The 16,310-nt window shown below is 36.8% G+C and overlaps 1 protein-coding gene across 1 annotated transcript in view; it reads right to left on the reverse strand.

Moving 5' to 3' along the window:
• CCDC88A (coiled-coil domain containing 88A) overlaps positions 1-16,310 on the reverse strand; it is a gene marked incomplete at its 5' end in the record, with an annotated part of 74,348 nt that overhangs the window by 9,286 nt on the left and 48,752 nt on the right. The window contains 10 exons of the mRNA XM_026074400.1: positions 1,198-1,278; positions 1,632-1,718; positions 2,267-2,338; positions 2,660-2,863; positions 3,870-3,953; positions 12,721-12,956; positions 13,122-13,214; positions 13,829-13,974; positions 14,651-14,837; positions 16,025-16,168. Of these exons, the coding sequence (XP_025930185.1) occupies positions 1,198-1,278; positions 1,632-1,718; positions 2,267-2,338; positions 2,660-2,863; positions 3,870-3,953; positions 12,721-12,956; positions 13,122-13,214; positions 13,829-13,974; positions 14,651-14,837; positions 16,025-16,168 (1,334 nt within the window). The remainder of the gene's footprint in view (positions 1-1,197; positions 1,279-1,631; positions 1,719-2,266; positions 2,339-2,659; positions 2,864-3,869; positions 3,954-12,720; positions 12,957-13,121; positions 13,215-13,828; positions 13,975-14,650; positions 14,838-16,024; positions 16,169-16,310) is intronic.

Consider the following 16,310-nt stretch of genomic DNA (forward strand, 5'->3'; position numbering starts at 1 on the left):
AATGTAGCACGATAGCTTTTGAACGAAGAGTACCTTTCATTTATAATCTGGACTTTTATCAACACAATACTATATTCCAAGAGGCTGAATGTATGACTGTTGCTGTTCACTGTAAAGTGTACACTCTAGTGTACTATTTGAGTCTTACATTAAATAAAATACAAAAGACAGAATGGAAAGAAAAGGTTTTCAACATAGTTCTTCAACAAGAGCTATTCTGAAATGGTACTTCTCCAACAGTTTGTGCTGTAACTTCTAATTTATTAGAACTGCGATCTGAAGGAAGCATATGGCATTAAATGCAAAATAAATCCTACAACAGAAATCTCCTTGATTTTCAGTAAATGTGAACTGAGTTAAAATATGAATAATCAAATATTTCCTACTTTGTGTTATTTCTAAGCAATGAAAATAAATTTGAAGAAAAGTGAGCAGCTTACAGCAGAGGTTTCTGATATTCTGTATACAAACTGGGGGAAGACCTACCTCAAAGAATCTTTTACAGAAGACAGTAACCAAATGGATAGAGAAAATAACTGAATAAATATCTTAAGCTCGCATTCATTTCAATTTCCAAATAAACAGATACTATTTAATAAGTGTAAGCTAAGAATATTAAATGATGTGTTGAACCGGTAGCATTCTACTCTTATGTATCTCCAGCTAATAGCAATTTTAAAAACTTATTGAATGGCCATCACAAGCAACATAAAAAATATGTCAAGTCTCATAATATATAAAATTTAGGGAATACTGCTAAATCCTGGAACATTATTAATTTTTCAAAAGCAGAATACAAAAGTCTATAGGATAGTATTACATATGCCATTTTGTCTAGTTTGTATTGCACATTATACAGTTTTACAGTAGCAGTACACATGCTACAAAAAAAGCAGTTATTTCTCTGCTTAAAGATAAGTGAATTTAAATTAAATTGGGGGGAATTCATGTTCTGTGACATTGTTACTTGAGTTAGATTTGGTTTAAAATAGTTTTAAACTTACATACTAATATCACCCTTTTAATTTTTATTAAAAACATAACAAGGTCTTTAATACTTGTATTCTTTTCTAACTTGGGGAACGAAGGTTATAAAACGTCTGAAGAAAAAACATGCTGTAGTGTTTTACCATACAGATGATCTTACAGAGAAACTAATGGAAGTGAAGCATGTATGTAAATTCCCCTACAGCATACCTTTGACTTCATGGAGTGAAGCATTGTTATTGCTATTGGTAGTGGATGTTCTGCCACTATCAAGGCTGGCTGGTCTGGAAGCTAAATGGAAAATCAGGAGACACCATGATGAACAAAAATTTAGCAGGTGACACGGTACCTTTACATTCTGATCACAGAATGCTCTGAGGCAGGAATCATGCACTATTTCACAGGCTGAGCATGCCCATTGCCAACAAAGTGGTGTTTCTTACAGATCAGAAAGCGAAGGGATTTCCAGGCAGTCCAAGAGGACGCTTTAGAAAAGGGCACTACAGGAATAGTAAGGTACAAGGGAAAGGAAGAGAGAAATAGAGTGCATGTTTAGAATTGAAACTGATTTGTTAGTGGGAAACCAGGATTTTAGAGATGGAAAGACTGGCATGCAGAAAGCTGCTCGGGATTAGGTCACTTACAACAGATTTGACAAGGAACCCTGCATATCGTTGAAATGCCACGAACAGGAGGAGCAAGAGCATCTGCACAGTTAATGTCCTGTACTCCTATCCAATACAAGGGAAATAATTGCACTGTTATTTCCAAAATGTTTGTGGCTCATACTGATTTTAAATATTTTTAGAAAAGAGTTAAAACTTCACTTTTAAGTAACCTATATAGCATTCACTTCATAGCTTGGCTTGAATAAACACATAATTATTTTATAATATATAGTACATGACAAATTTAGATTTCACTGAACATCATACTCAAAAATCAGGACAGATCTGGATTTATTTTTTAGTATTGAAATTATAACTTCTTTTATTTTACTATTAACTCTGAATACAGTTTAAAAGGCAAAATATTTTGATCCTGTTCAGATGCACTTCATAGATACTTTCTAGGAGAGATATATAGCATCTAACTGAAATAGTAGTCTAAGAAGAAAGAAGAAAAGAATAATCTGAAGAAATGATACCATACATTCAAGTGATAGGCAAATCATGGAAAACATGCTCACTTGTAACAATGCCATTCACTGTTTTTTGCAAACTTCATTAACATTCACATAATGTATCCTTAATTCATTTAATTAAAGTTCGCATCTTACCATGAACTCTTGATCCTGTACTAGAATCATCACTAATACCTTGTGGACTTACATCTTCAAAGGATGTAGTATCTATACACAATAATATAAAAGAAGATGCAAAACAAAATTACTACAAAAAGATTATTGAAATATTTATCATCTGTAAAATCTTATAGAAGTTATTTTCGATCCAATCTATCTTTACTTAGGTAACATTTTTGTAGGGAAAATCCTGAAACATTTTACAGCTACAGTTGTTAAACCCTATTCAGTATCTCAGAACTGCAATTTAGTTATTCACATTGCTTTTTGCTGAAAAACTTAAACTATATAAAAAAACAAAAAAAACAATTTATATGAAATTGCTGTTACACATAATCACATCACGGTGCACAAAGCTTCTACCTATACCTTTATTATTTAGCAACTGCTTGGATCTGAAGCCTGTAGAAGAGTTGACAGTTGCAAAGTTGATAGCTGTAGTAGAGAAGGCCATAGCTCCCAATTCTTTTCTCCTTTTACCCGTAGATATATCATCAGGACCCTCCAGATGCTCAGAACTACCTGTCCATTGTCCTCCTGCTAGGACCATGGATTGCACCAGGTCATTCATGGCTGGGATGCAAATGAAAGCAAATGATCAGCATGGTCAATGTATTTGCTTTTGTTCTTATTTTGTATTGTAAAATGTTTGACAATTTTCTAAGCATTAAAGTATATTGAATACTGTAAGATACAAACACAAGATCATCCATGTTATGACATGCAATCAGCTCAATGAATGAAAGTGTTGTAAGTCAGAGACTTCTTTCAGTTCAGTATGGTTCTTGGAACTGATTTCATTAGGTATAACTGCCATGCTTGTGCTGCAATGATATGTAATATATGTTAGAAGCTTTGATATGCTGTTTTGCAATGATAAAGTGGAATGAGTAAGGATAAAATGGACAGAAGTGCTAATCCAATATAATGTCAACAATGATAAGGATCCTTGTACAGTGCAGGTTACTGCAGGGATACTGTATTTTGTGCAATAATAAAAGGATCTGAAAAACATGACATCTGATGATATTCACCTTTACTTCATGAGACTAGAGAAAAGTATCCACCCCTCATAAAAAAAACAAAACAATACAACATTTTCACAAGAACTGATGAATACTTGAAGAGTGACAGACCACCTTATAGCCTTGCACTATTTTTTCTACACTTTCTTTAAATAAAAAATTGTAGTAATTGCTTAACAAATGGCTTATGAAATGTGTAATTTAAAACTATTTATATTAGAGTGCACTGTAAATTTATATACACATAGGCACATGTGTATAGAAAATATGCATACAAATACATGTAACTGAATGCACTGAATATATATATGTATATGCATGTGTCTGTGCATGTAAACGTGTGCATGTGCACATACACAGAGTATTCAGTGCCAAGGTTAAAAAAAAAAGGGGGGGGGGAGAAAAAGCTCCAGCTCCTTGTATTGTAGCAGGACTGGCACATTGCAAAATAGGTGGGGAAAAAAACAGCGCAGTCCAGGGAGAGGTTAGTGAAAAATTAGTAATGGAAGCCAGTGTAGCCATTTAAAAGAAGCTGAACTGTCATAAAGTCTTACACATGGAGCGACGGTAGAAGGCCTTCATTTTGTCTTTTTCCTTCGGTCTGTTCCTCAAAAAGGGCAGTCTTTTCAGTGCAACCACTTTTATGTCATAGCATGAGGAAAAACGGAAACAGGGAAACGAAAGAAAAAAGGGAGAAGAACAGATGGAAGTTAAATGTTGAAACTAAGGACAGAAATGAATGTCTGAGTTTAAGCTATGTATGCTATGCTAAATACTATCATTCTCATGCTTCTGCGTGATAATGAAATATGAAAACTACACTATGAAAACTTTAATATACTCAGAAATGCACCAAAAACAATGGTGAAGCATGTAATACAGTTTGAAATTTTTAATTGCCAAGTTCTTGAAAAAATATATGTAGCTTCTTTGCAGGTGCTTACATAAATTGATTTTTTTTTTTTTTACTATTTGAAAAACACATTTCTTCAATGTAAAGAACATGAAGCAAAAAAAGCTTAAAATCAAAGTATCTATGAGTTAAGTAAAACATCTACTCTAAAATATGTTCATATCATTATTTTTTGAGATTAGATCAGTGATTTTTGTAGTTTTTCCCCCCTGAATCTGTAATAGGAAAATTGATCTTTTATGAATATTCATTTATTATATCATTTACTCATTAACAATTTCTGTTTTATATAAAAATTATATAGATCTTATGTTCAAGCAACTGTGTTTACAAGTGCAGAGATTTTAATATTTAACTGAAATAATCCTCTTCATATCTGTAATAAAAATATTTACTAGTTGGAATGGTATACACCAAATTTTTTTTTAACTTAAAAATACCAAAGATTAAAAAAAAAAAAAAAAAACACCAACCACATACACCAAAAGAAAATCCAAATGAGAGTGTTGCTGTAACATTTTGGATGGAATCAGAGAAAATAACATACATCATATCAGGAAATAGAAGTTAAAATTACAAATGGTATTAAAAGGTGAGGGGGGAGAGGGAATCACAAATTAATCTTGTCCTTAGATTCAACTATTCTGCATTAGTAACTGATTACTGGCAGACACCTTCATCTTGATGAAGCATCAGATAAATGTGTCGGCTGACTGCCAAGCATACAGGAGCTACATGCAAAAAAAAGGGATGTAAGATTCAGAAAGAAATGCTTAATGAAATATTAAAAAGTTCTTATTTATGCAGATGTGAAAGCAGTGTAATCCAGCCTATCAGCCAAAGGTATGATTATTTTATCTCTCCAAAGTGATCTCTGGGACTGGTGCTTTGTCATTTGCCTTGGTTTTCTGATCAACCAGCAGCTTATTATACAGCAGCTTATATTTTCTACAGCAGTGCATGTGTGTGTGTGTGTATATATATATATATATATATATACACACACACACACACTTTTACAAGAGCACATGAAATACCCTGACACAAACAAATATTCCTCTCCATCACATTATTCTATGTTTGCACACAAAAAAGTTCACTGTAGTCTTCAAAGAGTGTCCAGTAGCCCAAGTCATAAACCAGAGCTCTACTACACTGGGTGTTATACAAATACAGGGCAAAAAGACTGTTTCTAATATAAAGAAAAAGCAGGAAATGTATAGTGAGAGGCTACAAGAGACACAGTACTGTTAAGGCACGTTTGTAATTCACAGAATCACAGAATCGCTGAGGTTGGAAGGGACCTCTGGAGATCATCTAGTCCAACCCCCCTGCTCAAGCAGGGTCACCTAGAGCACATTGCACAGGATTGCGTCCAGGTGTGTTTTGAATATCTCCAGAGAAGGAGACTCCACAACCTCTCTGGGCAGCCTGTTCCAGTGCTCTGTCACCCTCACAGTGAAAAAGTATTTCCTCATGTTCAGATGGAAGTGTCTGTGTTTCAGTTTGTGCCCGTTGCCTCACGTCCTGTCGCTTGGCACCACTGAAAAGAGTCTGGTCCCATCCTCTCAACACCCTCCCTTCACATACTTGTACACATTGATCAGATCTCCTCTCAGCCTTCTCTTCTCCAGGCTAAACAGGCCCAGCTCTCTCAGCCTTTCCTCATAGGAGAGATGCTCCAGTCCCTTAATCATCTTTGTAGCCCTTCACTGGACTTGCTCCAGTAGTGCCACATCCCTCTTGTACTGGGGAGCCCAGAACTGGACGCAGTACTCCAGATGTGGCCTCACCAGGGCTGAGTAGAGGGGGAGAATCACCTCCCTCVACCTGCTGGCMACACTCTTCCTGATGCACCCCAGCATACCATTGGCCTTCTTGGCCACAAGGGCACATTGCTGCCTCATGCTTAACTTGGTGTCCACCAGCACTCCCAGGTCCTTCTCTGCAGAGCTGCTTTCCAGCAGGTCAACCCCCAACCTGTMCTGGTGCATGGGGTTATTCCTCCCCAGGTGCAGGACCCTGCACTTCCCTTTGTTGAACTTCAKGAGGTTCCTCTCYGCCCACCTCTCCAGCCTGTCCAGGTCTCTCTGAATGGCAGCACAGCCCTCTGGTGTATCGGCCACTCCTCCCAGTTTTGTATCGTCAGCAAACTTGCTGAGGGTGCACTCTGTGCCTTCATGCAGGTCATTGATGAAGAAGTTGAACAAGACTGGACCCAGTACTGACCCCTGGGGGACACCGCTAGCTACAGGCCTCCAACTAGACTCTGTGCCACTGATCACAATTCTTTTTATAGAACGTTTTACATTATTTTGATTTACTTGCTGTCTCCCACAATTACTATTTTCAGTAGAGTTCTTTTAAAATAAATTCTTTGGTGCCCACTTGTTATTCCGGAACTGGCTTCAACTACTCTGCCTCACAGCTCATGCCTGCCAGTTAACAGCAATTCTGTGAAGTGTGATGGAACTTACCGCATACAGAATACCTTTTTCTCTGTTACCTACAAAACCTCGAGTGGGTATATATGAGTTAGCTAGGTCTGCTTCACTGCTCTCCACTCTCAGGAGAGGAGTGGAAGAAGACCTCCTCCAGTGCAATATGGCTCTAAAATGTCGCTCAGAACATTACAGGAAAAAGAAAAGCAATGCATTTTACAGCTTCTAGTGCATGAATAGCACAGTCCCAAGTGCCATAAACAAATGTAAAAGTTTTCAAAGATCTAGAACACAATTGTATCCAGATCAGAGAGCAACTCTAAGTATATTGGTATGTCCGTTCCGTGTGACATGGGGTGGGGAGGAACAGGCAGAAAAGGTCACATGTGCTATCTATATATGCTAGAAGTACAGTCAGCTCATTTTAATCTTTGAATTATTCACTACATAATTAACAGTATTTCTTTATCTACATAATAGGTACTTAAAAATAATCAGCTTTTTGGTATGTTTTCTTCCAAATCAGCAAGCACTGCTCCTCTTGTAGATCCTGAGAAAATAAGCTGAAAATAAGACAAAAATAGATGATAACTGGCTAAAACAAAGTGGAGAGGCTGTTAACCCTCCCATAAAGGAAGTATGCATTTTGTCTCTCTAGCTGTATATAAAAGCATGTAGCTTTGAATAGCTTCCTGCCAAAGAAATACAAGGAACAGCATTAGACTAGTTTCCTAACAGATAAATAACTAAATAGTTTTAGCACTAGTGACAACAAAGCAAAGAGGTAATTTTGTTCTATTTCTACTACTATTTGTCACCCTGGTGAAACATGGGKTTTTTTTTGTTTTTTTTTTTAAACAGCCATAATCTTTTACAGGCAGGATAACTGATCTCTTTTAATTAAAAAAGTCCATGTTAATTTTGTCAAAAAGTAACCAGAAGATGGCCAAGAATCATTTGAGTCATCTCCGATTCTTGTTCATTAACAAAGATCACCACCAAAAGGACTGATTTACAGTCCTCAGGAACTGCACCTAATGCAACCACTTCACTGCAGCTACTGATGTCCTGGGACATCGTACAAGGTGGCAACAAAATCTGTCCTTCAGTATAATGCACCCTTCTTGAGAGACTGCATAGTAATTTCTGCATTGGATATGGCTAAAAACATCCTGCAAAAAAACCCAACATTGTAATGGCAGAGCTACAGAAGAAACAGAAACTGAAAAAACAAACATGAAATTCAGCCTAGTCAGCCATGGCTCTTTACATTTTAATTCTAAAAGACTTTAAAAAACGGAGATGGCAGGAGGCCTATCTTGACCTCAAGCAATCATCTACTCAAAGGATCCACTTATAATCATAACTTTTTAGTATTCTGAGAATATGTTCTTGTTTTCTGAGTTGAAAATAGATCTAAGTATTGCACATCTCTTTCACTGATCAGGAAATCCCCATTTGCCAGAAACAAATCTGGGAAATTCTGTATGGACCTATTAAAATCCCTGAATCATTCCATTCATGAACACACAAAAAATCTTTATAATATATAAAAGATTTTATTATATAATCTTTATAATCTTAATAATTCTAAATGTTTTGATAGTAAATAACAGACCCCTAGTATATCTCTCTTACTTCCGCTATGATACGATGCATCTGCTGCTGGTACCATGATACTCACTGTACTGCTTAAAGATGATAGGCTTAATTCCTTGGGACATTGGTGATAATCTGAAATGTATCAAGTAGAAGCTAGCAAAAGTAGGCTGTTTTTCTCCATGGGGGGTGGTGGTGGTGGGGGAAATCTATTTGCCTACCTTGTCTTTTCTGTGCAAAAGCTCAGAACAGTATCCCATTCCCAATGGAAAACCAGCTCTGCACAAACCAGCTATCAGATCTATAGTACTCACCTGATCCAACCACTGAATACAGATGTGAAAAGCAAAGCTGAAACTTTGCAATCAGACAGAGGCGCATACAATATTCACACTGACTGCAGGATTTCAGTTTTGTGCTGTACACTTTCACAGTCATACAAATGGCCCCTCCTTTCAAGAGGATTTCTGGGACCAAGCAAGGCCTCGAAGCACTCCATGAATCAAGCAATGGGGCCAGTGGCAGGGGGATCTATCCCCTATCCACCTGTGCACTGAGAAAGCTGTTCTGTCAGAAAGATGCAAATGACCTCAGATGCTGTTTTCTTCTCAGAACGGTGTAACCTGATTTTTGTGCCAAGATCACCTGTCCTTCTAATAGCATAGATCCCTTAACTTTTGCATGCAAAAGTATCCTGCATTAAGAAAAGAGGCATTCTCTGTCTTCACCATCTTCAGAAGAAAATCTATAGATTTCACACAGTGAATCCATTTATCAATAGTGGTAGCAGAATAATTCATTTTGGAATCATTATCTCTCCCCTTCTCTGACAGGTAAATAGGGGGAGGAAACCTGTGTGTCTCAAAGATCACTTGTATCAGATCCTCTGTCCTGTAGCTTTTAAGAATACTACTGAATTGTGCCAGAGTGACTGCAGTTTGAGGAATGAACCGGTGCCTTCTCTCGCCTTCTGAAGGACAAACAGGACAACCTTTCACCCGAACATCCCCTCTGTAACTACCTCCATTCACAGACACAGAAAATAAACAGACTAGCATGGCACAGAACCTATCTCTTCCCTTACATAAAATTCCCTTCAGCCAGTATGAAAAGCCACAATACCTGAACATCTGCTTAGCTAGGAGGCAACTTACACATCTTTTCTTGTAATCTCTTTCAGTGGAAGCCACTACCACCAAGCCACTTTCTGGAGAAAAGAAAGGAGCCATAATATCTCAATATTTTACATTTAGAGTCATCCTAAAAGCAGAAGAAAGAGACTGCAAAATGTGCACCACTACTGGTGCTTCTTGCACTGAGATATTCTCCTCTTAACTTTGTGAAACACAAACTGTCTCAAGTAAGATTGTCAGCACTGAATTTGCACCTAATCTATCCAAAACTGTGGTTTCTGTGGTGACGTGTAATGGAAGGTTGGAATCCAGAATCAGCTCAACCCTTCCAGCTTGTGGATAAACACACTGGGATTAAAGGGAACATGAACAAGGCTCTTGGAGTAAAAAATTAAGAAGGTCTGAGTAACTTCAAATCTCTTCTGAGGATCAGCCACTGTAACAAGGAAGAATACTGTATCATTCCTTGTAACATGGTTTCTTCAGAAGGATCTCAGAGGTATTTAGCAAGAGGAACTGGGCAAAGTATCTACTTACTGACACGAAAAAGGAAAAGTCAGATAAATGAAAACATAAGCCTAGACTTACTCCGATAATTAGAAGCTGCTGTATGCAGCTAGCTTTGGAGTGCAGTTCTCCTAGGTTCCTTGCAAGGATATTTGAACCTGCACAGTGTGAATTAGCCTAACCAAAATCTGAACCATCCTTTGGAGACGCCTATTTCCATCTAATGAGTAGTGAGGGAATCTATACTGACTGAGCTTTTAAATCAGACTTTGAGGAAACGCCTGAAGTTAGACAGGGTGAAGCCCAACCAAAACCACTACTCTGATTACATGCGTTAAGACTGCTTTATACATCTCTAACACATAGCACAAGGAAATGAAATAGAAGGCACTAAGTAAAAATACAAGTTCATTACTAGAGCCATCCAACAGAGTATAATTGTAGCTCTACTATGAGAAAGTTAAGAGTCTTTCAGCATCCTGATCTTTATGTACCTCACCATCAGAAATAATAAAAACTTCCCAGGAGTCACTTCTCCAAACACAGTGGGACTGATGAAGGACACGAACAGCTCCTACTGAACTACCTTCACAGAGCTCCACAGAAAAGTGGTGTAACTGCTACCGATGTGTGGAGTACCTCAGCCACTATGATGCTGCCGGACAGGTCTGGAGTACAGCTCCTGACTTTGTTGAATGCTTTCACAGGATTATATTTAATCGATTTTAAAACATATATGCATATACATAACTGTCCATAGATGGATTAACAGCTTTGCTCAGGACAAGTGCATTCAATTTCTCTCATTCAGCTTCCTTTTTTCTCCCAGTAAGACAGTTTTTTTTTTTTTTTTTAATGTCTTAGAATCCTATCCATTAGCTGAGGCAATATTACTAAAAAAGTGCTAAATGTCAATTGATAAAAATAAATAAATAAATAAAATTCTTTTTGTAGTAATAAGACCAAGGAAACAGAAAACAGCAATTTGGGATTGCTCTGGCTGGTTACCAGTCTGAGTTACAACCTCTGGCTATATAAGAAAGTTAGTGCAGGCAACAGATGATTTGTTGAGCGGAACAGTGCTGTGGACATGATATCCATACTACACATATTTCAAGGTTTGTGGGCTATTTCAGTTCATTTTTTTAAGCGTGTGGGGCACTTTGTTTTTGATTAGAGGTTGGAGGTTTTTTTGCTTTACTCTGGATCATTTTTAGTCTAGTCTCATAGACTACATGCCTATGAAAAGCATTAGGTGCACTCCTGAAAACCCATTAGGTTAGGTTTATCCAAAAAGAATCCATGCCCTTTAAAGACTGCTCTGTAATAGATGCACCTACGTTATCAGTCACTGGGTAATCTCAATTGTCCACTGGTACCCTAGCAAAGGGAGAAAGGGTGGACATATCATTTGGCATGATCTGCTGTAGATCTGCACCCAGTCTGAACCAGAGCATGCACATTACTGATTCAAGTGAACGCACTTCCAAACACCTCCTCTGTAGCTTCAGTCACTCAACTCACCAAGACTTCAAAACCAGTTTAATTGTAAAGGCTACAGTTGATCTTTTGATCAACTTATACTGAGGAATGCTAAGCTTCCCATATTGATTAGTTAGCAATGAAAGCAATAATAAGTATTCTCAAACTTACTATTTTCTTCAGTTATTTAAAGAATACTCACAAATCTGATTTTAAGTTTCCCTGAAATGGTGCTTTTAGATGCTTTTAATTTTGACTAAACTTATACTGTAAGTTCAAAAGAAAAAATACATCCTAACGGCTTTAATCATTTCTAATACAGCAAATTTATAGCTGAGAGAAAAAAATGGAATACTAATCTGATGTGTTTTGAAACTCAAGACATTAAACTTTAAAATGGTATTTTTAAGTTTTTATGTGACTGTTAATACACATTTATACTGATGCTTTTACACATGCAACCAACTCTCTTGGTGTATCATTAATAAACAGAATCATTACAGCTTGATAACTTGACTGTAACACAATCTCTCAAATTACTCAAAATTGAATTTTTCATCATTCCTACCAATAGTGGATAACAAAAGAAACAGATATGTGCGTAAATGCTTCACAGAATCTGGCCTCTTATACCGTGGGCATCCTAACAGGACAGCTGTCAGGCTCATCCCACCTCAGTGAATTGTGTTTGGAACATCCAAATCTCACCTCAGCACTGCTCCTCAGTCTCTCCCTCTTAGTCTCTAATTCTCTCTTTAGGATCAGTAACAATTCAGATCCTTTTAACGGCTTATGCCTCTATGTAAGTTTTCCTATCGCATTCTAAAATGTTGCCAAAAATCTTCATCGCTGATTTTGAGAGATGCTGGAGGAATATCTTCAGACAAAAACCTTTTTAACAGCTTAAGGATGTTAGCACAGCCACAGCTTGGAAAGGCACTTTCAAAGACAATGGAAGGAGTCATACTGGGACAAGAAGAAACAAAACAGGACACAAGTGGTGGCATCTGACATTCTATCCAAAATCTGTTTTTCTGTCCCAGTAACGCCGACAAGTTCATCTTCCCTAAATACTGCAAATGTATCTTAACATTTTTATTTAGAGCTACAGAAATGCTAAAAACTAGTACCTGCCCAAACACTTGAGGAGTCTGCATGAAGTCAGTATAAATTTTCTTAATAAACGAATAAATGAATTCCAGCTCAGTTCCTAAAGACTTTCAATTTATCTTAAAAAAAATTCCAAACCACATAGGCTTTTCTAAGCACCCCTTACTTTTTAATCACAATCAGAAAGACGTTTAATCACAGGGTACTNTGCAGTACTCACTACTACTCTTTTTGGTCCCCAGCGTCTGGCCATCTTCAAGAGAGTTTGAGCCCACTGAGGAACTATCCTGACTGTCCTGGTGGGGCAGCTGAAGAAATCCTTCACTGGATTCTGAACGGGTAGGTGTGAGGGTCAGAGACTTCAAACGTTCGCGGTTAACATCTTTCTTAGACTTTATCAGCTTCCTCATTTTCAGAGTAATCCAGTTGCCTCTTCTGTTAGCAATAATACATTTACTGCAATTATAATACGTTACTTTTGTCTTAATTTTTTCTTAATTTGTATGCAAGAACACAGACATGATTCAGCTCCCCTGAAGTTAAAGGAAATCTTTACTTTCAGCTGGAAGAGAATAGGTACTCTGTGTTCTAAATTTGTATTTATAACATATTCAGCAGTACCTTCTTGGGGGGGATGGCTCGTAAAATTTATACTGATCCATTATCTTCTCCTCCAATTTCTCCTTCTGCCGCCTCAATTCATTTAGCTTATCACTGTAAGCAGAAATTAATGATAAAGTATACTTCAAAAATTTACATATAATGTGTGCGAAGCATCTTCCTCTGGATATCTGAAAGTTGACATTTTTCCTGAGGAATTTTTATATAATACTTTTTTTCCCCTTATTGAAAAATCAATAAAGAGAGATACAGAAAACAATCTTACAATTAACAGCGATACATAATTGTAAAAATTTTCATTGGCCATTATTATACAATAGATAACCTATATATGTGCCTTAGTATTAAGAAAAGGCAATAACAGAATCGTTTAAATGAACATGTCTTCTTTTCTCTCAATTCACTACAAAAAGTTAGTTTTCAAAAAAACCAGGATCTTTGTAATAGAAGGAGGATGCAATAACATTTTTCATTAGACATTTATATCATCCATGAAACCAGTTGTACTGACTCTTTATAACTAAAAATATAATGTTCCTAGTTTTAATTACTTGCTTTTCATATATAATTTAAATTTTTATTTTAAAAGAAGAAACTCTTTGTAAGTAGCACGTTCATCATTCCTATAAAAAACATAAGCTGTTTTTACATATAGGTATTAGTGTAAGTGCACTCACCACAGTAATTTCATTATTTTTAATACTCACATGTATTGTCTTTGTTCCACATGAAAGAGATCCTTGCTTTCCATATTTTGCTCAAGTAATGTTCTATTCTGTAGCATTAATGTCTGAATTTGATCTAGTAAATGTCTGTTTTCCTCCTCCAGATTTCCCTTAAGCTGGCTAAGCAACTGTTAAAACATATGAAACGGTGCATGCATATATATGTGAGCACATCTGACACACAGATAATGAGATTACGAGAACTTAAGCAGATCTGTAAAGGATTTAGATAGTCAGCTCAGATAAAAAAACTTAACTATATTATGACTCAACTGATAAAAGCCTCTTTGACACTTTAACTAGCTTAATACAGTTTACCTAACACATTAGCTCCAATTTTAAAATACGGAAGTCAGGAAATTTACTTCAGTTCAAACTTCTTGTATCACTGTACATCATATAATATGGGGGGGGAGCAGTTTCGTTTCATTTCTTAGATGAGTTTTAAATTGTTGTATTGGATTGAGAACGTAGCTACTACTTAACTGAATTAGATTATACTCATTCATAACTACGACTTAGCTTTTATCACAAAACTATTAGATAGAAGCCACAACCAACTGAACAAAATCTTATATTCAGAAGAGTTGAACATTCTTAACCTCTGTTGGCAGCAACTCTACACATGTAAAACAAAAAGTACATCAGGGAAATTCACTTGTCTTCAAACCTACTTTGTCATCTATATAGCAAAGGAGCAACTTTCAAACACTTCATATGATTTTATGAATCTAAAAATACAATTATGTAAATATAAAAATATTTCAATAACACCAGTCAAAAAATAGCATAATTCTTACATACCTCGCACTGATTATTCAGTTTTGTAAATGTAATATCAAGTTGTTGGTATTGTTCTTTGAGTTTAGAAAACTCGGCTTCTAACCGTGTTTGTTCTAGTTTGGAATTGTTCAATAATGTTTTCAAATTCTTATGATCAGTTTGCAGAACTTCATTCTCTCTCAAGAGCTGACTATATGTATGAGTAAGCCTGGAATGAAAAGATGCCATAAAAGAATACATGCAGATAAAAGGAAATGYATTCATGACCCACATTCCCTCAGAAAGATGAGAATTGCAGTTTTAGGCTACTACAGTGCTGGACTATATGCTCCGGAGAGCACATAAAAACATTTCTTAGTATCACATGCTGTAGGTAATCATCTCTTAAATCTAATTTTCCTAGGCGTGCATTTTGCTTTTAAGTAAATTAGACGTTCTGGGTTCTCAGCATTTTAAAAATCAAGCAGATTTCTAAATGTGGACATAGCAATTAATTTTAAGATGTTGTTTTTCAAAAAAAGATTCTTAAAAATAGCTAAGATATCTTGCCAACACAGAGTAAGAAGTAAACAGAATTGGTCCAAACTTCACCAACTATGGAGGCTGGACASAGACTCTCAGGCTCCATTGCCCCTTCAGGGAGCCTCCACCTCCCTCTCTAGCAACAATCTCCAGCTCCAAMGAATACTCCTCACGCAATAGCACAGGCAAGAGGTATTTAATTTTGAGCCTCTTTGCCCTAAGAACAACTCTTATGCCTCTTCTGGGCGGGGGGGAGGGGGGCAGATAAGCAGAAAGTACCATGCTGCATAATTAATCCCATTAATTTCAACTGGACTACTTAAAAAGCGAGCTATACCTCAATTGCAGGGGTCAGGCAGGCCTTCACCCCCAACATTGCATTTCTGTTCCTACTGGCATTAACCTCAGACAGTGATCCTGCCCTTTAGGCAATTCACGCAGAGTAGCTTGCTCCCTCTAGAGCCCAGATTCACACCACACAGTACTTGGCCTGGGATTCCTTTGGGTGCTATGTGGAATTCAGTATTTAGTTTAGGATACAATAATTATTGTCTGTGTTTAGCTGTTTTTTCTGTATCACAGACAAACAGAGCAGAGTTTCTATATGGCATACATCTTACATGTCCTGAGGTGCAGCACCAGGCATTTAGAAATGGGAGTGGATGCAATGCCTGTTTGGATAATGCTACAGGTCTGTGCAGGTGGAGGAAGCCAAACCTTGCATACTCTCATCCATACTGCCTTTACAGAGTGATCCCAGTAACGATCTATTGCCAGAACTGCACCTACCCATTACCTCAGAGGAATCTACCTGACTCACTCTAGGAGAGTGCTCATGACTCTACTAATACACGTATCACACTTTTGCTTTACCTATCATTTTCATCACGAAGTCTTTTATACTCTGTTGCTACAGTTTCATGTTTTTCATTTTGCTGCAGCATCTTCTCCTGTTCTGTCTTGAGTACTTTCTCCAATTCTTCTAATTGTACTTTCTGTTTCAGCAACTGATTGTATCTGTCAACAAATATCTCATTTAAGTTTTTTTTTGCAGGGGGATGGGAACAAGAAAATATGGAGAGCTTTGGAAAAGATGATTTTAAGATCTTAATGTCATATTTAAAACTTATTTTATTCATACTTGTTATACAGTATTGTT

This window comes from Apteryx rowi, unplaced genomic scaffold, assembly GCF_003343035.1.
Source record: "Apteryx rowi isolate R43461 unplaced genomic scaffold, aptRow1 scaffold_387, whole genome shotgun sequence".
NCBI lineage: Eukaryota > Metazoa > Chordata > Aves > Apterygiformes > Apterygidae > Apteryx > Apteryx rowi.